This window comes from Rhinoraja longicauda, chromosome 11, assembly GCF_053455715.1.
Source record: "Rhinoraja longicauda isolate Sanriku21f chromosome 11, sRhiLon1.1, whole genome shotgun sequence".
NCBI classification, from domain to species: Eukaryota; Metazoa; Chordata; class Chondrichthyes; order Rajiformes; family Arhynchobatidae; genus Rhinoraja; species Rhinoraja longicauda.
The window spans coordinates 38,073,439-38,099,665 of NC_135963.1; the positions used below are offsets into that span (position 1 = coordinate 38,073,439).

General features: G+C 47.6%; 1 protein-coding gene across 3 annotated transcripts in view; it reads right to left on the bottom strand.

The window, feature by feature from the left end:
• Positions 1 to 7,837: 7,837 nt before the first annotated feature.
• Positions 7,838 to 26,227, bottom strand: part of LOC144597801 (ADAMTS-like protein 2) — a 94,126-nt gene continuing 75,736 nt past the window's right edge. For 2 of the 3 annotated variants that reach the window (XM_078407401.1, XM_078407400.1), the window contains exons 12-19: positions 25,388 to 25,491; positions 22,284 to 22,410; positions 20,962 to 21,175; positions 19,185 to 19,340; positions 16,875 to 17,045; positions 14,411 to 14,587; positions 10,693 to 10,837; positions 7,838 to 9,536 (exon numbers count right to left, since the gene is read on the bottom strand). In XM_078407401.1, coding sequence (XP_078263527.1) covers positions 9,421 to 9,536; positions 10,693 to 10,837; positions 14,411 to 14,587; positions 16,875 to 17,045; positions 19,185 to 19,340; positions 20,962 to 21,175; positions 22,284 to 22,410; positions 25,388 to 25,491 — 1,210 coding nt within the window. In that variant the 3' untranslated portion in view covers positions 7,838 to 9,420. Of the gene's footprint in view, positions 9,537 to 10,692; positions 10,838 to 14,410; positions 14,588 to 16,874; positions 17,046 to 19,184; positions 19,341 to 20,961; positions 21,176 to 22,283; positions 22,411 to 25,387; positions 25,492 to 26,227 lie in introns of those variants that run through there. The other variant, XM_078407402.1, reaches the window with a different exon arrangement.

Genomic DNA, 26,227 nt, shown 5'->3' on the forward strand with positions numbered 1-26,227 from the left:
CATATTTGAGGGGTTTGCTCGGTCCAGCTGTTACATCTTGCCATGACAGAGCTTGGAGGGATCATGACCTGTATTAAAAAGGAGCTGCAGATGCTGGTTTATTCCAAAGATATTAAGGTGAGGAAGGTGTTGAGAGAAGTAGAGGTAGGGCAAAGCCTGCAAGTGATAGGTGGACACAGGGTGAGAGGGGTTGAGTGATAGATGGGCGGAGTAAGTGACAAAGGTTAGAGGGGAAAAAGAGACAAAAAGAAGTTGGATAGGGAGAGTTTACTTAAAATTGGAGAATTCAATGTTGATATCGTTGGGTCATAAGCTACCCAAGGTGCTGTTCCTCCATTTTGGGTGTGGCCTCACCCTGGCAATGGAGGAAGCCAAGGACAGAAAGGTCAGGATGGGAATGGGGAGTTAAAATGGTTAGTTACCAGGAAATCCAGCAGGCTTGGCGGACAGAGGACTTGTGTTTGACAAGCAGTTGCCGAGTTTATGCTTGGTCACGCTGATGTAGAGGAGGCAACATTGGGAGCATCAAATGCAGGATTCAAAGTTTAAAGAGGTGTATTTGAACCTCTGTGATGATGGAATAGACTCCATTTTGGCTGGATAAGTACAGCTCCACACTCAACACTATCCACATGATTACCTATCAAAGCTAAACATACACCATGGCTGCAATGTGCCCCATTGCACTGCAATTATTCACCTAGACTACTCCAATGGCACCTCGCAAACCGTGACCTCTCCTGCCAAGGACAAGGGCTTCAGTGAATGAGAACACCGCCATTGTGGTGCACAATGAATGAAGCCATAAAAAAAACTTTGATGGTTTTGTTGGTCTGAAGCTTGATTTTAAAGATTAGCAGTTGAAAGCCTTGGACATGTCCTTATGGCAACCATTTCTTCAAAGAAACATCGAAGCACAGAAGCAACAAACTTAAGGAATGCACTGATCGTAAGCTGGTCTCAGTTCCACTCTATCACAGTACACTCTTGCTGCTTTCAGCAACCTAACTCCTCTGGACCTCTGCTCCATCACCTCATTGCAGCCCTCCACTCAAATATATTTCTCATTCCCATGGACACTCGCCTCGATTGCACCCTAGTGCTGGTGTAGAACTCAAGAAATAACCCGGCCAGTGTGCTCCACCATTCAATGTGTTCATATATGATCTAATCTTTGGCTTCAGTTCCACTTTGCTGCCTGAACCTTTGTTTCCTCTCTTTAGCCCAAGTGTTTATCTTATTGTGAATACATTACAGGATTTAGCCTAAGATTTCAACAAGAAAGATGAAATTCTTTCCTGTTTAGTGGTTGACCTATTATCCTCAAATTCGGAGGCCTATTCAACGTACTCTTTCCAAATATGGCAACATCCTCATCCCAGGAATCCACATTGTGAAGCTTTGCTCCATCATCTCGAAGAAAAGTAGAACCTTCACCCAGAAAGGAGACCAAATCAGTACGTGGTACTGTAAGGAGACTGATTTCCTTTTCTGAAGGATAGCAAATCATATTATAGAGTCATTCAGCACGGAAACAGGCCCTTTGGCCCAACTTGCTCACACCGACCAATTTGCTCCATTTACACTAGTCTCACCTGCCAGTGTATAGTCCACATCCCTTTAAACCTTTCCTATCCATGTACCTGTCCAATGGTCTTTTATATGGTGTTATTGTATCTGCCTCAACTATCTCCTCTGGCAGCTCGTTCCACATACCCTCTGTGTGATTATATTCCTGGGAGGATGAGGGCTGATCTTACAGAGAATCACGAGGAGAATGGATAGGTTGAAAGCAGTCTTTTATTCAGAATAGGGGAATCAAGAACCAGAGGACATAGGTTTAAGTTGAGAGAAGGAAAATTTAATGGGAACCTAAGCAGCAGCTTCACAGAAGGTGGTGGGGATGTAGACAGAGCTGCCAGAGGAGGTAGTTGAGGTAGATACAATCTAGTGCAATGGAGTGTAAATAGAACATTTTGGTTGACATAGAGTTTAAGAATAAGGGGTAGGCCATTTAGAACGGAGATGAGGAAAAACTTTTTCAATCAGAGTTGTAAATCTGTGGAATTTACTGCCTCAGAAGGCAGTGGAGGCCAAGTCTCTGCATGCATTCAAGAGAGAACTAGATAGAGCTCTTAAGGATAGCGGAGTCAGGGGGTATGGGGAGAAGGCAGGAACGGGGTACTGATTGAGAATGATCAGCCATGATCACATTGAATGGTGGTGCTGGCTCGAAGGGCCGAATGGCCTACTCCTGCACCTATTGTCTATTGTCTATTGACATGGGCAAGTCGGGCCGAAGAGCCTGTTTCCGTGCTGCATGACTCAATAACTCTATAATGTGATTTGCTGTCCTTCCTACCAAAAAAAAATCTTACATATCCCTTCTTTATGCTCCATCTGTCAACCTCTTGAATAATCTAAAAGGACACTTTGTGTTCTCCTCACAACGTATGTTCCCACATGTTGGTATCATTTGTAAATCAGAATGCATTACACTCTACATCTTTCAACGAAGTCATTGGTACAGACTGCAAATAGCTGAGGCCCGGCACTAATCCTCAAGGAGTTCTCTGGTTACAGGCTGCTATTTTGAAAATAACTCATTCACCCTCACCTATTGTTCTTGTGGATCATTAGAACAAGACCAGACTCAACCGGATTCCCCACTCGAACACATTGCCCGGCTTGATTGGAGTTATGGTCTTGTTGTACTGTACTTGGCAAAGTCACTTGGAGCATACTGCAGCCTGTGTGTAAAATTGGAGCTGCTTCGGAAGAGGCATATATCATCCATGATTACCCTGAAATTGCATGACATCAAACTGTAAATGTTAACGATTCCCTCCAGCTCCTCAATTCCCCACAGATTTGCATTTTGCAGGGAGTATGAGGTTTATGATTAATCATTCCTATAAAAGTGTGTAATGTATTAAAGCCAATTTCAAGTGTAGAACTTACCAGAGGGTATTTTCCTTTCGATAGCCCATTAGAGCCTACAGTGTTTATTCAGTGACTGAAATATGTGATTAAAATGTTAATACAGTGTGTGAATCAGTGATAGAAAGGCAAGGCCATCTAAAAAGAGAAATTCAGGTGCCAAAACACAGAGGCAGAAGGAAATGAAACGTGAGAAGAATAAGCTAAAGAGGAGGGGGATAAATGGAGACAAGCCAACGGGACTAAGGCCTGAGGTAAATAGAGGCAGCAGAAAATTATGGTAAAAAAGGCAGGGAAAAAGGAACAAAATGCAGCAGGTCATAAGAGAAAGTAGTTACAACAGAATACGAGAAAAAGGGATGAAAGGAACAAGTTTCAGATAATAAAACAGAATTCTGGAGGAAGAGAACATGGAACATCTAGGAGCCATGAGGGGAAAGATAAAAGGACGACAGTGAATTGGGAGATAGCTAGAATTGGCAGAGGTAGTCGAGCCATCGTTGTCAAGTCAAGGCAAGTTTAATCTCAGAGGCACAAGTGCACTGAGGTGCAGGTACAATGAAAACACAGGCACATAGACTCAGACAACACAGAATATCAATTCTGCATAAATTCTGCAAGATAGAGAAAAGAAGACTGCATGACATAACACATTAATGCAAAACACAAAGGCAAGCCCACAGTGCAAGAGGTACTCGGGAAAGCACCAGGAAGACAGAGGACCATCCTCTGATAGACAATAGGTGCAGGAGGAGGCCATTCGGCCCTTCGAGCCAGCACCGCCATTCAATGTGATCATGGCTGATCATTCTCAATCAGTACCCCGTTCCTGCCTTCTCCCCATACTCCCTGACTCCGCTATCCTTAAGAGCTCTATCTCGCTCTCTCTTGAATGCATTCACAGAATTGGCCTCCACTGCCTTCTGAGGCAGAGAATTCCACAGATTCACAACTAGATAATCAGTGTGGCACAGAACCCAGGTATTGCCAGTCACTTTCACTACTTCACTATGCACCAAACGTTATTCCCTTTATCATGTATCTGTACACTGTGGGCAGCCTGATTATAATCATGTATCGTCTTTCCACTGACTGGTTAGCATGCAACAAAAGCTATTCACTTTACCTCTGTACACCTGACAATAAACTAAACAAACTTCTCTACATCGGCGAGACCAAACGCAGGCTCGGCGATCATTTCGCTCAACACCTTCGCTCAGTCCGCCTTAACCAACCTGATCTCCCGGTGGCTCAGCACTTCAACTCCCCCTCCCACTCCCAGTCTGACCTTTCTGTCATGGGCCTCCTCCAGTGTCATAGTGAGGCCCACCGCAAATTGGAGGAACAGCATTTCATATTTTGCTTGGGCAGTTTACACCCCAGCGGTATGAACATTGATTTCAGATAGTTCCTCTGTCCCTCTCTTTCCCCTCCCCCTTCCCAGTTCTCCCACTGTCTTCCTGTCTCCAACTACATCCTATCTTTGGCCCGCCCCCTCCTCTGACATCAGTCTGAAGAAGGGTTTCGACCCGAAATGTCACCCATTCCTTCTCTCCTGAGATGCTGCCTGACCCGCTGAGTTACTCCAGCATTTTGCGATACCTTAGATTTGTACCAGCACCTGCAGTTATTTTCCTACACAACTAAACTAACTAACTACAACGTGCTCAGAGAGAACATGCAACAATCCTGAAATACAATGACAGTGAAAGCTAAATAATTTAATCCAAACAGTAGAGATAAAGTCAAGGAAAATCACCACATATTTTAGAAAGCTCACTTTCTTTTCATTTTGAATACTCCATTAATAAGGGACACAAAGCAACAAATAGTAATTGGACATATTCATATATATATGTAGGTAGATAGACAAAATGCTGGAGTAACTCAGCGGGTCAGGCAGCAGATTCCTCCACAACTAAGATGAGGGGGTAAAGATTTATTAGGAACCGAAGGGGCAACAATTTTGCACAACGTGTGGTAGGTATATGGAACGAGTTGCTGGAGGAAGTCATTGAGGCAGGTACTATCACAATGTTTAAAAAAAACATTTGGACAAGTACACGGATAGGATAGGTTTAGAGGGTTAAGGGCCAAACGCAGGCAGGTGGGACTTGTGTAGATGGGGTATGTTGGTTGGTATGGGCAAGTTGGTCTGAAGGGCCTGTTTCCATACTATATGACTCAACAACTCTAAGGACAAGCCTGGGGCTTGATCATGTGATGTTTCGCCCATGTGGTATCTCTAAATGCTTTGCCCGTCTTCTGGAGACTCTGGTGTAGAGCTTCAGAATTCACATGTCAAAATAGGGTGGCACAGGGCAAAATGAAGCAAAGCGGCCATTTAAAAGGCAGGTCAGGCAGCATCTCAGGAGAGAAGGAATGGACGACGTTTCGGGTCGAGACCCTTCTTCAGACTGAAGAAGTCTGAAGAAGGGTCTCGGCCGCAGCGAGACTCCTGACGGGTACCCGTAAAAGGGACCACATCACCCCAATTCTGGCCTCTCTCCACTGGCTCCCTGTACGGTACAGAATCAACTTCAAGCTCCTCCTATTCACGTATAAAGCCCTAAATGGACACTCCCCCCCCCCACATCAAAAATCTTCTAACCCCCCTCTCTAACTCCAGGTCCCTCAGGTCGGCCGACTTGGGGCTACTCACTATCCCGCGGTCTAGGCTTAAGCTCAGGGGTGACCGCGCTTTTGCGGTTGCAGCTCCTAGACTGTGGAACAGCATCCCTCTCCCCATCAGAACTGCACCCTCCATCGACTCCTTTAAGTCTAGGCTCAAAACCTATTTCTACTCCCTAGCGTTTGAGGCTCATTGAGGAGGCGCTGTGAACTGTTTGCGTGCTACTGTATGTTTCATTTTTTTTCCATTGGAACCTAATCAGATGTACAGCACTTTGGTCAACGTGGGTTGTTTTTAAATGTGCTATACAAATAAAATTGACTTGACTTGACTTGACCCGAAACGTCGCCCATTCCTTCTCTCCTGAGATGCTGCCTGACCTGCTGAGTTACTCCAGCATTTTGTGAATAAATACCTTTGATTTGTAGCAGCATCTGCGGTTATTTTCTTATATAAAAGGCAGTAAACTCAGTTCTACATACTCGGGACATGAGGATACATCACCCTAAACTCATCAGCACACTTGAAGCTAAGGAAATCCGGCAGTCAAGGAAGTCATTCAATCTTTAGGCCCTGTGGCCGTAGAGTTTTTAACATGAGCCATGGAAGTGTCTATAAACTAATAGCTGTGTTGCATTTTGAAGATAGCTAGTTGTCCCAAACCACTGTTGAACAAAATTAACCCCCCCCCCCCTCCTCGTACCAGATTTCCCCCAAATCCCCGCATTTCACCGGGACAGAGGGCTATGATCCATGTACAGGCAGATGAGATTAGTTTATCTTGGCATCCAATTCGGCACAGATATTGTGGGCCAAAGGGCCTGTACCTCTGCTGTATTCATTAGTTCATTCCTTAACAAATTAAATTGCATGATGGATCTTAAATGTTTAACCATCCAATCGTCTAACAGTCCTCAATTCATTAATTCCCCCTTTTCTGATAGAGAGCCAGGAACAAGGGGATGCAAGTACAAGACAACGGTCTCGTTATTTACAACTGAGGTGTGTAACAATGTTGTCTGGTGGAGCCCAGATTATTCGATAGCTTTAAACGGGAATGTAGATAAATATTTGAGGAAATGAGGATTCGAGGGTTATGGGGAAATGGCACGGGAGTTAAGGCTAGCATAGATCAGCTATGATCACATTGAATGGTGGGACACGATTAAGGGGCTTGGTGCCCTACTCGTGCTCCTATTTCCTCATTACCTTATTCTTCCACTGAGAACTCTACATCCCCTACTGGCTATCAGTGGAAATAATCCTGCACTGCTTCTCTCATCAATAGTACCAAGTTTCACCCCATTTCCCTCTCAATCCCACTGCCCCTCCCTTCCCACATTTCCCAAATGTTCCTCACAACCACAACTCCACTTCTCCCCTCCGATCCATAGTCCCCTGTTTCTTCCCCTCCAGCTCTCACTCTCCTTTCTACTCTTTCAATTCGCAGTCTCCATCATTCCTAGTCACAATCTTTCCCTTGGCTATCCCTCTGTCTGACTAGTCCCGTCCCATTCCCTTGCCCTCCACTCCAATGTCCTTCTTCACCGCACAATTCTCCAGTCTTCCTCTTCACCCTCCAGTCCAAAACTCCCCCAAACCTCACCTTTCCATCCGCAGTAACCTTCTAGGCCTGTCCAGTTTCCAAACCTGCCACTCTCTCTCCATGGCCAAAGAGGGTCTGTCTGGAGGACCCTCGTTCTCTGTGTCCAGTTGGCATTAGGTTATACTATAACAACCTTTAAGAGACAATTGGACAGGCACATGGATAGGAGTTTAGAAGGATATGGGCCAAACATGGGCAGGTGGGATTATGGGGCATCTTGGTTGGCATGGGCAAGTTGGGCTGAAGGGCCTGTTTGCTATGATTCATTTCTTGGAACCATTCATTCTAAAAAGTAAATGGAAGCTCTAACTCTTAATTAGTCATCCAAGCACAATGCTTAGCCCTGGAAAAATAACAGAGGGAGAATCATGCCAAACGCTACTGTCAACATTCAGACCAGTTTAAACTCGAGATCAAGTCTACGAGGTACATTGTCATCTACACAAAACACCAGACACAGTAGAGGCCATTTCACAGGTGTTGTTCTTCACCACTGTGTGAGCAGAAGAGGCAGTGGGTTTTGGTGCTAACGACTAAAGATCACTGAAGGCTCCTGTCCTGCCTGATTCAAGGCAGAGACTCTGACCAGGAGAGCTGCATACATTCACACCCCATCCATCCAAACAGAAAACAGAAGCCACTCCAGAAGTCAGTGTTATTTATTGCTGTACAAAATGTTTCTAATAATATAGCTACAGTACATCGATGATCTGTTATTGTAAAATAATTCTAAAGGGTTGCTGTACAATTAGCACTGGGCAGCATTTGTTTACTGTCTAGTTGTCAGATATTAAAGCTACATTGAACTAACAGAAATACGTCCCAAACTTAGATTCAAAAGGAGTGTTAATTTCACCTTCCAAAGCAGAAAGTGGAGTAGCGAGAACTTAAACTGCACAAAATTGTCACTTTGCATTCTAAATAAAGTTGATCCAACTTGCAACCGAAATGCATGCAGCACAGAATCGCAATATCATTTGTCAGATGCAGCACTGTGGAGGGTCGGCTTCCATGCAGTGTCGGATTGCCTTGCACCCTGTCCTGAGAATCCACTGGATGATCGGCTCTTCCTCATGTCCAAGGTGACCATTGAGCTGCTAACCAGCGAGAGTGCATTGAAATAGGTTGCTGCAAACCTTTCACAATCCCTGCAGCTATTTGCACCTACGTTACACTCTTGTTGTATTTTAGGGAGCAAGCATGTCGGCAATGTCACGAGTCGGGTGCCTTCCATGTCGGGGCTTGGCCACAACCTTGAGTTCCCAAATTCATGGGCACTCCTGTGGGGAAAGCTGCAAGGGGCAGAGTGGATGGGCAGTGGGAGGGCGGGATGAAATGTGAGAGAAGGTATCTCTCTCACACTCCTGAGCACCAGAGCAGTGAAAAGGAAATGGTGGCATTCTCAAGAGCTGGAGGGGTGGGAATGAAGCGCATTGAAGAGTCGAGTGACTGAAGAAACGTTGGTGCAGTACGAGTTCTCTGGCTCCAGGTAAGCTTGTAAACAATGTCCAATACAGTACTTGTAATTATTGGGAGGCGTCTAGGTATTCAAATTAGTACCAGGTCAAGTTTTACCATTTAAACTTTCTTATTTACAAATCTAAATGTATCATCACATTGGCCAAACACTCCTTGTGATATTTTACTGCCTTTGACCAATGTGAAACTACAACCTCCATGACCACTGGAAATGCCCAAATGCCAGCTGTTCCCCTCTGCCCACCTGAGAGTCCGTGTGTTGCTGACTGAGACACAGACTGAAGACCAGGCTCATGGCTCCACAGTGTTACAGGGTGAGTCAGCAAGGGGAAGGGGGGTGGGGGAGGGCTGGGTTCGGGGCAACTGGGGCTCTGGCTGTTTTGGAAGGTAGATCACGGGACGAGGGCTCCGTGTTTAAACCCCAGCCCCCAACAAATGACGGAGACACTTTAAAGTGCCCGTGTCCCAGGACTCTCGGTCTGAGGAGGGCAAGGCCTCAGATCCAGGGCAGAATTAAGAGCTGGCGGAATCTGGCACCATAAAATAATACAGAATGCACCGCCACACTTGGGAGCTAAGAGGAAAAGAGAGGTTGAATGGTAACATTCAATCACACCAATAGGTCATGCTTGGGTGTGCTGTGGAATTTGATTTGAGCTTTGTTCGGGGTTTTGTTCTCACTTCACCCTCTCTCCACCCCTTGCCTCGCAACCAATTTTCTATTTCCTATTGTTTCCCTGCAGGGTCGGAGTTGTCCGTGGGTCTACGCCCTGTTTTTACAAGATCTACAGCAGGCCTTCCTGTAGTACCAGTGTGTGCACAGCTTCACCTTTAGCACCAGGGCACAGTTAGCGGTCACTTTATCTTGACAGTTGTCATCTGTGGGGTGAACAAACAAGGTGAAGATTTCACATCCACAATCAGTACCAGGTCAATTTCTAACATATATATTTTCTTGGGCAGCACAGTGGTGCAGAGGGTAGAGCTGCTGCCTCACACTGCCAGAGACCTGGAGTTGATCTTGACCTCAAGTGCTGCCTGCGTAGAGTTTGCACGTTCTCCCTCCAGGTGCTCTAGTTTCCACCCACAACCCATTTAAGCCTGGGTGTGAATTGCTTTAGTCATTGAGGTCCCAGTTGTGAACTGGATTGGTGATTCTACATCTGGTGATTCATGGATGTGTGTGAATTAAATTGTTGGTTCATATCCAAATATAATTGTTGATTCCGGCCTGTGTATGAATTGAATTGATGGTTCAGGTGCTGATGGTGAATTGAATTTAAGTGATGAACGAATGGGTCGACTGGGCTTATATTCACTGGAATTTAGAAGGATGAGAGGGGATCCTATAGAAACATATAAAATTCTTAAAGGATTGGACAGACTAGATGCAGGAGAGATGTTCCCGATTTTGGGAGAGTCCAGAACCTGGGGTCACAGTTTAAGAATAAGGGCTGGGCCTTTTAGGACTGAGATGAGGAAAAATGTTTTCACCCAGAGAGTTGTGAATCAGTGGAAATGTCTGCCACAGAAGGCAGTGGAGGCCAATTCACCAGATGTATTCAAGAGAGAGTTAGATTTAGGGCTAACAGAATCAAGGGATATGGGGAGAAAGCAGGAACAGGGTACTGATTTTAGATGATCAGCCATGATCATATTGAATGATGGTGCTGGCTCGCAGGGGGTGAGCCTATTCCTGTGCCTATTTTCTATGTTTCTATGTTTCTAAGTCCCTGTAATTTGGTGTGATGTTTCATACACAGTGTGAATTAGATTGTTGATCCACACCCCAGTGTGAATTAGATTGTTGATCCACACCCCAGTGTGAATTCGATTGTTGATCCACACCCCAGTGTGAATTGGATTGTTGATCCACACCCTAGTGTGAATTGGATTGTTCATCCGCACCCCAGTGTGAATTGGATTGTTGATTCATACCCGAGTGTGAATTGCATGGTTGGTTTATGTCCTGGTGTGCCACACCGAGATGTGAATTGGGTTTACGATGCATGCTTTTGGCTGCTATGCTCCTTACCTGGTGCATCTGTAGGACACAGCTGAACTTCACAAGACTCTTTTGTCTCTGGCTTTGTGGATGGATCGCACCCTTGTCCAATCTCATCTCCTTGGTAACATTTCACCTCTCGAACTTTGACACCGCTGCCGCAGGTCTTACTGCACTGTGCCAGAGTAAGGTCAGTGTTAGTCGGCAGACACTGCCACCTGCAGGTTGCCTTCTGGAAGAGCAATCTGTGGCCATTTGCCAATTTCCCCCCATCAGAACCACCTCGAAACAGCATCCCTTTGCCAAAGATAGTATACTCATTATGTCATCAAAATGAAGGGTGTCAACGCCAAGCCAAGACCTGTTCCTTGGTATCAGCATCAAGCATTGAGCACTAATGTGCAGCTCTGGGTTTTCCCTCACTAAATTGTCTAGTTGCACTGCACATCCTACAGACCTCAGATCCTTACCACCTGGTGAAGCACTCACAAGACAGCCAGAGAATAGGTTTGATGCAGAGTTAAGGTCCCACTATCCCACTGAGTTTTCGAGGAGAGCAACATTTATTTATAGCAATTTTGAACATAAAAAGAACGTTGTATTTCTTTTTTTTTTTAATTCTCATTTCTTTACAAAACAATAGCGTAGATGTAGAGTTGCTGTGAACAGAGGCAGAAACCTGGGTTCTACAGGTGCTTCCATAAGGAGTTTGTACGTTCCATCTGTGACCCCATGTGTTTTCTCTGGGTGCGTCAGTTTCCTCCCACACTCCAAAGACATACAGGTTTGTAGGTTAATTGACTTCTGGAAACTGTAAATTGTCCCCAGTGTGTGGGATAGTGCTAATGTACAGGGTGATCGCTGGCCACTGCGGGCTTGGTGAGCTGAAGGGTCTGTTTCTGCACTGTAGCTCTAGAATCTAAAGTAAAGGAGGAGGCTACTCAGCCCTGCGATTCGGTGCCAACTCCAACAGCGAATTTTCCCCACAACCTGTTCTCTGACAAGCATTGTTAAATGTATAGTTGGTAGCGAGGGAAGAGAGTGAGACCAGCGGTAATGGCTGAGTAGGGTGGGCACGTCTTCTAGTGGTACAAATTCACGAGGGGTACAGATGGGGAAGACAGTGGTAAACCTTTCCCCATTGCAAAGTGATCGATAACCAGAAACCAGAGGTTTGTGGCTAGGAGTAAGAAGAGTAAAGGAAGAATTATTTCACCCAGGATGATGATCAGTTTACAACTGTGTCCTTTGACCTTTTGGTGCATCGTCTGGGAGCTCCAGTTTCCTACCAAAGATGTGTTAATTGGTTACTGGAAAGCAACTGCTAGTGCAGAGACTGGCTAAAGAATCAGAGGGCAGTTGACGAGGCAGGCGAGGGGGAGTAAGTTGGAGAGGCTTGGGGGAGGGAGGGGTGGGGGGGATTTGGGACTGATGGGAATAGCTCCACTGGTCGGCAGCCTGGAACGGATGGGCCAAATGACCTCCTGCATTGCAGTAAGTGAGAATTTGTCAACATCAGAAGTAACAAAGATCTGGGTTTCAGCAACATTTGAGCTGAGGCAGGGACAGAATGACGGACATTAACAAGGTAGAAATGGATAGGGTCATAGTCATACAGTATTGAAATATGTCCTTCGGCCCAATTTGCCAACACCGACCAATTGCCCCATCTATACTGGTCCCACCTGCCTGTATTTGGCCCAGATCCTTACAAACCTTTCCTATCCAGGTACCTGTCCAAATGTCTTTTAAATGTTGTGATAGTACCTGCTTCAACTACCCTCTCTGGCAGCACGTTCCATATACTCACCACCCTTTTTTTGTGAAAAAGTTGCCCTTCAGGTTCCTATTAAATCTTTCCCCTCTCACCTTAAACCTATGTCATCTGGCTCTTGATTCCCTTACTCTGGGTAAAAGAGTCTGCATTTACCCAATCTTTTCCTCTTATGATCTTGTGCACTTCTATAAGATCACCCCTCATCATCCTGCGCTCAAAGATAGATGTTCTTGGTTATGATATAGATGGGTGGTTTGAATCCCAACTGAGAGTCAACCATAGTACCAAGGTCAGGAGGTCCAGTATGACCTCTCTGCACTGTGCCCGAATAGAATGGATTGGATGTGAAGTTAACTTCTGGAGTGTGGAATGAGCTAGATCAATGATAAGCTACTTCATTATACCTGGCTTTATATTTGATATGTTTGATTAAAGGAACTGATCTCAGCAGCGGTGCAAGTTGAACATCACAAATGTACATGGATAGTGTCTCCTAACATTTAATTTGATACTTGATTTGAATCAGTCGGTACATTAACATCATAACGCTATTCACACTGAGCCGGGGGACTGCAGTGATGGAACAGAGGCTGGCAAAGTGAATCACTGTACTGAGAGTCTTGGTAGCGCCAGCTCCGTGGTGGTGAAGGAGCCCCTGGCAATGACAGTGGAGGACAGAAACAGCAGCAGCAGCATCTCTGTGCCTTGGATTTGTGTCCTGGACACAGAGAGTGGTGGCAGACCTTGGCAAATCAGCTACCCATGGCACACCTCACCTAGCCATGTCCCACCCAACATCTCCACAATGGCCTTCCCCATCCTCCACCCTCCCCCACTCCTCCTCCTCAACCTACTTCAGGCAGCATGGTGACACAACGGTAGAGTTGCTGCCTTATAACACAGAGACACGGGTTCGATCCTGACTACGGATGCTGTCTGTACGGAGTTTATACGTTATACCCGTGACCGGGTGGGTTTTCACTGGGGCTCCGGTTTCCTCCCACACGTGCAGGTTTGTAGGATAATTGTCCTTAGTGGGTAGGATAGGGCTAGTGTACAGGGATCGCTGGTCAGCACAGACCCGATGGGCCGAGGGGCCTATTTCTGTGCCGTATCTCTAAACTAAACTAAATCTAAAAAAAATCACTCCCCGTTCTTACTCCATTATCAGCCTCAGTTCTGATAGGGAATGGAGGCTGGAATGAGCAGTAACAGAATAGCTTAGGAGTGGGGGGGGGGGGGGGGGGGGGGTGTGGGGTCAGAGACCCATGAGCTAAAGTGGACAATGACCTGAAACTTTCACAATTCCCACTGGGGTTGGAGAGCGAGTGTGGATGAGGGTGAGGATGGGGTCAAGAGGAGGGGTAATCAGTCCCCTGAAGCTGTACCACCATTCAACTGGATTGTTACTAATCTGTACTGCAGTGTAAGTTACCCACCCGTGCTCTCCATCCTTGAAGCCCTGACCTGACAAAAAGCTTCAGACCCCATTCTCAAGCTGTTAGCATCACTTGTCACCTGACCCAGTCAGACAGATTTCACAGCAACCTTGATGTAAAGGAGTCTTGGAGGAAATCAGCAGATCAGGCAGAATCTGTGGAGGGAGATGGACAGGTGACTTTTCGGTTCGGGACCCATCTTCAAACTGAAGTCTGAACAAAGGTCCTGACTTGAAACATCGCCTGTCCATTTCCTTCCACAGATCCTGCCCGACCCACTAACTTCCTCCAAAACTTGTTTTTCACTCAGGAACCCAGCATCTGCAGTTGTAAAACTGTCTGTAAAAATTGTCTGTATAAATAAAGGTCCTGTTGATTTCACTCGTCCACAGCTAGGCTCGAGCTTTATGCTTTTAACCTGAATTTCTCATGGACTCCAATTTCCCTCCACCACCTCACCCAGTGGAAGTAGTTTCTCCATCGCTGAATCCCTTCACCATTTCTTACCCCGTCAACCATCGGGCTTGCTCACCTGTGACCATGATGTTTTGAACCACTTTGAACAGGGCCTCTCAAAACAGGCTGCCTCCTCGTCTGGCTTCCTGGTGTGTCCACACTGATTCTCCGTATACTCCTTGTAACCACCATTCTCTAAGCCAGCGCACAGAATCCTTCGGGTCTTCTTGCCACGACCACACGTGGCATTGCACTGAAACAGGTGAATTATTTACTAAAGTCAATTGTTCCTACCACACCAGAGGGAGCCTGAGAGCCATTGATCCATTTATATTTAGAACATAGAAGAGTACAGCACAGGAACAGACTCTTCAACCCACAATGTCTGTGCCGAACATGTTGCCAAGACCTTCTCTTATCTACCTGCATGTTGTCCATATCCCTCTATTCCCTGCATGTCCATGTTTCTATCCAAAAATCTTTTAAATGCCACTTTCAAAATGAAACGTCACCCATCCTTTTTTCTCCAGAGATACTGCTAGACTCGCTGAGATACTCCAGCACTTTGTGTCTATCGTAGACTAGGTGAGTTGGTTCAACTCTTGGACTGTTGGGTTAGGATCCCTTCTATCAGCAAGTCTTGGGCTGTTGCGTTAAGGCCCCTTCTACCAGCAAGTCTTGGGCTGTTGCGTTAAGGCCCCTTCTACCAGCAAGTCTTGGGCTGTTGCGTTAAGGCCCCTTCTACCAGCAAGTCTTGGGCTGTTGCATTAAGGCCCCTTCTACCAGCAAGTCTTGGGCTGTTCTATCAGCAAGACTCAGATCCCTCCGCTTCCTCCTGGGACACAGATCCTCATTTCTCTTGCAGCTTCTCAGGGACCAAGTTACTGCTGGAAAACCACCCCTGGGGTTGAAATACACCCGCGTGACCCAGTGCAAGACGCACGCAAAATTTACACCGCATTATTTCAGCAACTCCACGGTTTGCAGGTCCAGTGCGGAGCCCAATGTTGACAAAAGCATCACCAGTTTCAGCAAACTGCAGCAGACTGAACTCTTGCCAGCAACTCATTGGGCATTTAGACTACAGGCTGGGCAGGCACGAGCACATTCTCTCTGAAAATACATGGGTATCCTCGGGGTGCTCTGGGTTCCTCCCGCATACCAAAGGGCATGCCGGTTTGTAGGTTAATTGGTTTGTATGAATTGCCCCAGTGTGTAAGGAGTGGATGTGAATGTAGGATAAGAGAACGAGTGCAAATGGGTGATCGATGTTCGGCATGGTCCTGGTCGGCCGAAGGGGCTGTTTCCATGCTGTATCTTTCAATTCAATTAAAAAAAAACTAGGCCAGGTGTTGCTGCATAGCAGGGTGAGGTCGCACTTGAGTTCTAGTCCAGAAGACTCACATCAAATCCTCAATAGAGAACCCAGAGAAGGCACAGAAAATCAAATGCTTGGTGCATTGGACAGCCTGCCCTGAAGCATGCAGGAAATGGAGGAGTCATGCCCCTACTTTGTACAGGCCCTAACTCAAAGCTTGGAGCCTATGTCTCCAGCAGAGATGAGGTGCACTACTCCAGGAGCATAATGGTGAACTGCATCCCAATGCAGCATTTGGACTAATGTGGTCATGCAGCTCAGACCACCCATTATATCTGTGCCTTCTCCCTCAACTCCATCCAGGGTCCCTGACAGTCCTTTCAGGTGAGGCAGAGGTTCACTTGCACCTCCTCAAATCTCATCACTGTATTCATTGTTCTTGTTGTGGACTCCTATATATCGGCGAGACCAAGCACAGACTGAGCGATCGTTTCGCTGAACACCTACGCTTAGTCCGCCTTTGCCTATGCAATCTCCCGGTTGCTAAACAATTTAACTTCCTTTCCCATTCCCACACTGACCTTTCTTCCCTGGGCCTCCTCCACTGTCAGAGTGAAGCTACATGCAAATTGGGGGAACAGCACCTCATATTTCGCTTGGACAGCTTACAACCCAGCGGTATGAGTATTGATTTCTCTTATTTCAAGTAACCCCTACATTCCTTCTCTCTCCGTTCCTCCCCCACTCTAGTGGTCCTGCTAGTTTCCCTTTTCGTATCCCTTTGTTATCATCTCCTCCACAACTAATAATGGCCCATTGTGGGCTCCTAGGCCATTGATGCCAGCTCTGATGTGTTCTGTACATTTTCATGCCTCTAGTTTCCCTCTCCCCTACTCTTTGTCTAAAGAAGGGTCTCGTCACCTATTCCCTTTCTCCAGAGGGAGAAGATACTCAATTTATCCCAGTCGCACCCCCTTTTCCATTTCCCAGCAACTCACTCCTCTCTCAGTCTTCCTGCACACCATTCCCACCTCAAGCTTCCAGCTGCCCCTGAGGATGGGGAGGCAAGCTGGCTGGTGGTGGTCCCAGAATGGGAGCAGGAGGCTGGGAGCCTAAGACGAGGGTGGTCACGGAAGTTGAAAGTAGATCGGAAACTATTCCGATGGTTGCCAGCTCCAACTGTTGCAAAGGTCGCTCACACAACACACGTTCGCCCACCTACCTGCTCCCACTCCTGCGACACCCAGTGAGGGGGGCAGTCTTTATCTCCGCAGGGGTGCACTGCCAAGGGTTTCACTGTGGAGTCGCACTGCATGTCCGGCAAGACCTTCCCTTCGTTGTTTCTGCAGACTACGTATCGCATCATCCGGCCCTCGCCACAGGCTCCGGAGCACTTCAGTAGGAAAGGGGGAAAGGAAGGCGTAGAAGTCAACGTTGCCAGCTGGTGGTATCCCATCAACAGCAAAGCCTCCCAAGGTTTGACAGACTGTACTTCCCAAATCCAGGGACCCGCGTCACCCGTTGTAGAGTGGAGGGACCCACGCTGCCCGTGAGAGTAGAGGGACCCGTGCCGCCCGTGAGAATAGAGGGACTCGTGCCGCCCGTGAGAGTGGAGGGACCCGTACCGCCCGTTGTAGAGCAGAGCGACCCGCGCTGCCCGTGAGAGTGGAGGGACCCGTGCCGCCCGTGAGAGTAGAGGGACCCGTGCCGCCCGTTGTAGAGTGGAGGGACCCGCGCCGCCCTTGAGAGTAGAGGGACCCGCGCTGCCCGTGAGAGTAGAGGGACCCGCGCTGCCCGTGAGAGTAGTGGGACCCGCGCTGCCCGTGAGAGTAGAGGAACCCCTGCCGCCCGTGAGAGGGGAGGGCCCCGTGCCGCCCATGAGAGTAGAGGGACCCGTGCCGCCGAGTGCGCGGAGGACCGCCAAGAACAAAGAGAAACCGGGCAACGGGGTGGGCACTGAGAACGGGGGGAACCGGCAGTGGGGGTGGCAAGAACGAAGGGGGACCCGGCGGGGGGGGCCTCCTGTGGCCACGTGCGGCAGCAGGCCTGGTTCACCGCCTCGAGTAGAAGATAGGCCTGTTCAATTAACTTTTTGTAACATGATATGCGCCAGACACGTGGCAACTCTCTGTGTACTACCTCGGTGAGGAATGCCATATGTGTTTAAAGGGTTGTATGCAAAACAAAGAATTTCACCGTACCTGGGTACATGCGATAATAAAGTATCATTGATTCCTTGATACCACAGTGAAGGACAAAGGGCAAAGAACAACACCAAACTGAAAATTGCACCCTGATCTGGAAACCCCTCTTACTTCATGTCATGGAGTCAAAACTGCAAAGCCTCCAGCACAGCTCCACTGGAGGACCTAACAGCCCATCGGAAGACTTACAACCCACCGACTGCAGAGGTTCAAAAGGGCAAAGAGGGAGGGGCCCTAAACACTGGCAGTGCCAGGAATCCCCACATCCCCAGGATGGGTGCCAACTACATCCACTTGCGTTTAGAAAGGCTTCGCAAAGGTGCTTCACCAACAGGCTTCACCTTCAGTGGCAAAGGCAGCGACCTGAGAAAGGGGCATGGATAAGGGTTTGATGGAGAAAGGGAGCTGAAAGCCAAATGGTGGATCTTGACCATTGATGGAATGAAGGTGGGGCGACGGTGATACCACAAGAAGGTGAAGTTAGAATGAGAGGGATGCAAGGTAGAGGGTGAGAACAGTCCAGATTGCATGTAAGGAGGTGTTTGTGTGTTGGTGTCAGTGGAGGTGAGTGTGTTGGTATTAGTGGAGGTGTTTGTGTGTTGGTGTCAGTGTAAGTGTGTGTTAGTGTCAGTGGTGGTGTTTGTGTGCTGGTGTCTGTGGAGGTGAGTGTGTGGGTGTCAGTGTAACTGTGTGTGGGTGTCAGTGGAGGTGACAATGTCGATTTATTCACAAAATGCTGGAGTAACTCAGCAGGGCAGGCAGCATCTCGGGAGAGAAGGAATGGGTGACGTTTCAGGACCCGAAACGTCACCCATTCCTTCTCTCCCGAGATGCTGCCTGACCTGCTGAGTTACTCCAGCATTTTGTGAATAAATCGATTTGTACCAGCATCTGCAGTTATTTTCTTATACTACGGAGGTGACAATGTCATGAATTATTAATGAGGACATAATTCTGGAGCAACCGCAAGTGTAATTAGTCTTCTCTGGGGTTTCCAGAACCAGGGCCCACAGTTTAAGAATAAGGGGTAGGCCATTTAGAACAGAGATGAGGAAAAACGTTTTCACTCAGAGAGTTGTAAATCTGTGGAATTCTCTGCCTCAGAAGGCAGTGGAGGCCAATTCTCTGGATGCTTTCAAGAGAGAGTTAGATAGAGCTCTTAATGATAGCGGAGTCAGGGGGTATGGGGAGCGGGCAGGAACGGGGTACTGATAGTGGATGATCAGCCATGATCACATTGAATGGCGGTGCTGGCTCGAAGGGCCGAACAGCCTACTCCTGCACCTATTGTCTATTGTCTATTGTAGTGTCACAGAAACGGCTCTTACCGGCCCCCAGTCTGAAGCAGTCCATCGCCGGTCACACGGTGGTCCCGTGCACTCCTTCTTGTTGCTCGGTTTGGTGAACTCGTTGCACAAGCGAGGCTCCACCGAGCAACGCACCTCACGCCTCATGATCCCTCTGTTCCCACACCGCGCCGAACACTGAGGGCAGAAGTACAATTACCAGCTCCACCGTGCTTATTAAATTGGAAGCTGGATCCAAAATATAAGTGTCCCTCAGCCCATAAAACTTGGAGGAGCAGGAAACAATGGGCAGGATAACGTGTAGGAAGGAACTGCAGATGCTGGTCTACACGGATGATAGACACAAAATGCTGGAGTAACTCAGCGGGACAGGCAGCATCTCTGGAGAAAAGGAACAGGTGACATTTTCAGGTTGAGACCCTTCTTCAGACCCAGAAAATAGTGTCATGTTTATTGAGATGTCTGGACACGCCAGCAATTTATTCAGTACCAATCACCCTCTCTCATCCCTCAGAAGGAATGGGTGATGTTTCGGGTCGAGACTCTGAAGAAGAGTCTCACCCCAAAATGTCACCCATCCAATCTCTCGAGAGATGCTGCCTCCGCTGTCCCGCTGTGTTACTGCAGCAATTCTGTGTCTATAATGGGCCAGTTAATGCCCAGTCTGTGAGAACACCTGGGCTAGGGGTTGGTCTTCCCTGTCGCCATGTCCTAAGGGATGTAAGTGAGGGAGGTGAGGGGGTCTGTGGATTGGACCTTCCCTCCACCACTGGCCGGATGGGAGTGCACTGGGGTACTGACCTAGGGGCTCAGATGCACCTTGCCATCTGACCACTTTACACCAGCAGGGGCCAGTGTACTCCAACCACCTAAATGAAACTGCCAGCCGTGAAAGGACAGTGGTTTATTGTTTTTATCTTAATGTTTTTTAATTCGTTTCTCAGACTTCAAAGGGCTTATATAAAAAATCACTTTTATAATATGTTCTTATTTTTTATACTTCATTTAAAGCAAGACAATCTTTTCCGCATATTCACTAGCATAAACACATCCTTCCCATAGCATGGAGATCAGAACTGCACCCTGTATTCCAGCTGTGGTATCACCAGCATCCTATGTAGCTTTGATCCCAGGGATGGGGCCTCAGGATCTGATACCAGTGCCTCTGTCACTACTCTGCCTCATGACTGCCTCTTAGGTACAAGTGATTAGTTCTAGTGGTCCTCCTCATCCTGATCAGCAGAGAGTGAGTGGCCAGGCAGTGGGCGGTGATTTGGGCCTGTGAGTCCGATCCATTTACAGACACCAGCAGGAATCAGATTACTTCAACTCCATCTCATAGAGTCAGAGTCATACAGCACAGATACAAGCCCTCCGCCCCAACTCGTCCACGCCAACCTAGATGCCCTATCTAAGCTGATCCAATTTACTTACATTTGGCCTAAAACTCTCTAAACTATCCCTATCCATGTATCTGTCCAAATGGCTTTTAAATGCAGTTATTGTATCTGCTTCAACTGCCTCCTCTGGCATCTCATCCTATATATGCACCACCCCAAGTGAAGAAGTTGTCCCTCAGGTTCCTATTCATTCTTGCCCCTCTCACCTTAAACCTATGATCTCTGGTTTTTGATTTCCCTCCCTTGGTAAAAAGACAGTGCATCTACCCGTTCTATTCCCCTCATGATTTTATATGCCTCTATAAGTTCACTGCTCATCTTAATGGGAAGAGACTAACACAGGGCAATGACTGGGAGCCTATGAAAGTGTTTAATATAACATCTGAGATCTGCATTACCTCTGACCATTCTGACACCTCCCACTGCGGCCCACAGCCCTTGTTCTTGCACAGTTTACGTTCCACGGGTCTGGTCAGCTCAGCACCTTCACACAACTCATCATAAACGGAGCTGTCAAAGCCAGGGGCGATCATCTTCCAGCACCGCACCGTCCTGAACTGATAGCCTTCCCCGCAGGTCCGAGAACACTCGCTCCATCTGCTGGTCTCCCACCTGCAGAACAGCCGGAACAAAAACATCCGAAGTGGAAGCAACATTGGGAAAAGATCAGAAAGGTCCATCTCAAACTCACTGAAGAGCAGAACGAGGCTCAAGGGGCTGAATAGCCTTCACCTGTTTCATAAACTGAAAGGGGAAAAGAATAGCAAGTCTGCCAATCAAAGCTCAGGCATCCGTTCCTTCATGTCGCAATGCACCATGTAACTATATTGGCTGTTATCCCAATACAGTTCACCACTATTCTCTCCAGCATACCATTCCAAATAGATTGGGAGATACAGCATGGAAACAGAACCTTCGGCCCAATGAGTCCATGCCACCCATTGACCACCCATTCGCACTAGCTCCATGTTATCCCACTTTCAAATCCACTCCCTGTAGACTTGGGGCAATTTACAGAGGTCAATGAACCTACAAACCCGCGCATCATTGGAACATGGAAGGAAACAGAAGCACCTGGAGGAAAACTATGTGGTGACAGGGAGATTGTGTGCTAACTCGACACAGACACGACTCAAAGTCAAGATCAAACCCGGGGCTCTGTAGTTGTGCAGCTGCAGATCTACCAGCTGTGCCACTGTGCTGCCCATATTGAACCTCTCAGTCACCACTAATGGCCATATATAATCACTGCTTTGGCTTCATATTCTACATCATTTATTTGTTCCATCCCACATTGAACATTCTTGTTGGGGTCCCGACCTGAAACCTGGGTCCCAATCCCTCCTCAGATACTGCCTGGCCTCCAGTTCCTCTGAGATCCCCCATCACTTTGGTTATTGCTCAGGATTCATGCATCCGCAGTCTCTCCTGTCTCCAGCTTGGTTGTTTCTTTGTCCTCGTGGACTCAGTGGACCGAAGGATCTGTTTGCATGCTGTATCCCTCTCCCTATCTCGAAACCAAATCAACAGCAGCCAACAGCAAATAAGACAGGTTTAGAGGGGTGCAGGCCAAAAGCAGGGAGGTGGGGCTCATGTTGATGGGGTCGGCGTGGGGAAGTTGAGCCGAAGAATCTGTTTCATGCTGTATGACTCTATGACAATGAGTAATCGTGTAACGTAGCATCTACACTGCGTTGGAGAAGTCACCCAGATTACTCACCTGGGAGGACATTCCCTTCCTAAGCAAAACTCATGTGTTGGCTCAGGTCTGGTAACAGCATCGCAGTGAGACTCATCCACTTCCACTCCATCGTACCTGACACACATAGCATAAGAAGTGGTAATGCCTGCAAGGGGAGGAGAGGGTTACCGTTCACTAGACATTGTTCCATCAGCTTTGAACCAATTACATCTAGATCTGTGCATCTGATATCGGCCAAAGGTTTGAGTCCTGCTCTCTGGAGATCTGACCACCAAAGCTTGGCTGACGGTAGTGCGGCACTGAGCAAGCACTGCACTATCCAAGGTGATTTTTTTTTGTTGAAAAAACAATGATAAATTCAGGCCTTGCCTGCCTTCTGAGATGGGTAGAGATATATTCAATTATAATATTTCTGAAAAGATCAGGACAACTTTTCCCTGGTGCCCAACAGTAAGCCCCATACCCTCAACAACCAATAGTTGGAAAGTTGGGGCATTGGTAGAATTTTGTTCCCACCTTTTCCTCACCATATTTAATTGCCATAGTCAGCCTTTGACTGATGTTGATCGCAGAAAGAAGAAGAGATGCTGCCTTCCATACAAACACACTGCCTTTCCCCTCAGGTGGGTGAGAGGAATGTGGTATTACAGAATCACAGATAACCTACAAGCTTCAAGCCTTCAAGTCAAGAGAGAGCTCCCCAACCCTAATCCCATATTTCAGCACTGGGTCCAGACCCTGTAGATCACAGCTCATCATGTACAACTCCAAGTATTGTTTAACTGTAGTTATCCAGAGAGCATATCACTTCATAGCACTGCAAATGACATGACTCCTTCCATTACCCAGTTTTTGATTATGAGTTAATTGATTGGGTAGTAATTAGTTGGATTGGATATTTCCCGCTCTTTGTGAACAAGACATACCTGGGCAATTTTTCCCCATTGTCGGATAGATACCAGAGTCATAACTACACAGGGAAAGCTTGGTCACAAGCACGCTTTGCTCTGGTGTGTAATGCTCTTGTCTGGTTCCATAGGTTTTGCTGCATCCAGTGTTCTCAACCCTTTCCAGATAACATATGGAGTAAATGGAATTGGTTAAAGGCCGGCATCTGCGACGGTGACAATCACAGGAAGAATCAAGATGGACCATCCAGTCAGCGTTTCTGGCTGACGGTGGTCACAAAGATCTCCAACATTTATACGCTGGGCCCCAGTACCATCGAGGATGGGGATATTTTTGAAGCCTCCTAATTCTGTCCAACGCTGTTGTTCAGCTGCAGAGAAAGTGCTGTAAGGGATGGATACAACATACGGAATATCTCTGATAGGGTGAGGCCAGGTCAGGTGAGTCAATGGGGCAGTAAGATACTGAAGATGACTGTGACATGCTTTGTTGATAGTAGGGCTGTAGGCCATGCCCAGGGTGCAGCCTGTAGGACATGCCCAGGAGCCGGGCTGTAGGACATGCCCAGGAGCCGGGCTGTAGGCCATGCCCAAGAGCCGGGCTGTAGGAAATGCCCAGGAGCCGGGCTGTAGGACATGCCCAGGGTGCAGCCTGTAGGACATGCCCAGAGGGCAGGTTGTAGGACATGCCCAGAGGGCAGGTTGTAGGACATGCCCAGGAGCTGAGCTGTAGGCCATGCCCAGGATGCAGTCTGTAGGACATGCCCAGGATGCAGCCTGTAGGACATGCCCAGGGGGCAGGTTGTAGGACATGCCCAGGAGCTGGACTGTAGGCCACGCCCAGGATGCAGTCTGTAGGACATGCCCAGGGTGCAGTCTGTAGAACATGCCCAAGAGCCGGGCTGTCGGACATGCCCAGGAGCCGGGCTGTAGGACATGCCCAGGGGGCGGGCTGTAGGACATGCCCAGGGGGCAGGTTGTAAGACATGCCCAGGAGCCGGGCTGTACTTGGGGAAAGAGAAAAACTAAGCCAGCAATCAAAAGATGGATGCTTCACAGCAGAAATAACCAGATCTAACATATACTTGACTCGGATAGGTGATGTTTCAGAAGGGTTCTCATCCGAAAAGTCATCTATCCACGTCTTCCAGAGATTCCTGACCCGCTGAGTTACTCCAGCACATTGGGTCTTTTTTTGTAAACTAGCATCTGCAGTTCCTTGTGTGTACATAAACCTGGCTGACCTAAAGTAGGAACATTTGATAATGAGTCGAGCAGGCTCCAACGTGCCCACCTAGCAGATGAGGTGGCGTTTCCCAAGTGTGTGTTGGGCTTCACTGTTTCAGTGCTGGAGGCCACTGACAAAGATAACAGTGTGGGAGTGAGATGGAGAATTAAAACAGCCCCTCTCCATTGGTCTACAGCCAGGCTTGATGGACATATCTCACACCGCATAACGATGAAGTGGTTGTGTGGTTCAGTGCCACAATGGTAGAGTTGCTGCCTTAGTGCAAGGGTTTGCTCCTCACTACGGGTGCTGTCGATAGGGAGTTTGTACGTTCTCCCCGTGACCGTGTGGTTTTCCCTGCGCGTACCGATTTCCTCCCACACTCCAAAGACGTGCAGATTTATCCGTTAATTGGCTTCAGTAAAATTGTAAATTTTCCCTTGTGTGTGGGATAGTGCTAGTTTATGGGGATCGCTGGTTGGCGTGGACTCGGTGGACTGAAAGTCCAGTTTCCTCACTGTATCTCTGAAGTCTAAAGTACAATCATTCTCCAATTGCTTTATTAACCCATTTGACTTGGTCCCACCTTATCATAGATATTCCCTTTATCCTATCCATTCCTCGTGCCATCTTCTCTCCATTTTAAAAATGTTTTCTGCCTCTCTTTTGCGGTTCTGACAAAGGGCCTCAGACTCAAAAGATCAGGGCTGCTTCTCTTCACACAGAACCTGGTTTTATCCCAGATTTCCAGCACCTACAGTGATTTGTTTATTCCCAGAGCTGATTGGCTGGATATGGTAGGACTGCTGATCTTTGACTCTGTTGGCTGTGGGGATAACTGAGCCCCGGCCATCGTACGATAACAACAGAATAACCCATTCTTCTGATACACGTTCTCATCACCTCCAATCCCACCCTCCAACTGGGTGAACGATTAAAGGCCCTGTACTTGTACAAGTGAAGAGCTGTAGGGTTTCCAAAGGCACCTGTGGTACATGTGGAACTGCAGGGTGCGTACGCCGATACCTTCCATCTGTACATGTCGGCCAGACTGATGTCGTGGTCAATTTCCCCGTCTTCAAACTCATTGCTGAAACGAGGAAACAATAAGCGGTGAACATAAAACCTAGAATGGTACAGCACGGGAACAGGCCCTTTGGCCCATAATGTCCATGCCGAACATGATGGAAGACCAACTCTTATCTGCCTTCACATGATACATATCCCACCATCCCCTGCCAATCCAAAACTCCACCAGTGAGTTCCAGGCACCCACCACCCACTGTGCAAAAAAACTTGCCCCCCACTTTTTATTTTTAACTATGCCCCTCCAAAAGAATTTAATTACAACACAGAGAATAAAATCCAGCAAAAATTGAGGCAAACTTATAAACGAATGGATGAGAGATCCAGTTTTCATAGAACACTGGATATATTTATCAACAGCACAAAGTCATTCACATCTTGAGGTTATTGCAACATTCAATGGCTGAACTTCTCAACTCCACTCAACTCGAGATTTTCACCATTGTCCCAGGTCTGGAGACAGTCACTGCCATAGCTAAGGTACTCACTGACCCATCCCAGGTCAGGTGGACACGGCCCAAGGTCGGGCAGACATTGCTCTAAGTGAAGCGGTCATTACCCAAGGTTTGGTCATGGCCATAACTCAGGGAATCATCGGCCTGGGTCAGGTAGTCACCAGCCCGGGTCAGGTAGTCACTGGCCCGGGTCAGGTAATCACTGCCTCAGCTCACTGTCCTTTGTCAGGTAGTCACCTGCTCCAATACTCCAGCACTTTGTGTCTTTTGTAAATCAACAATTGC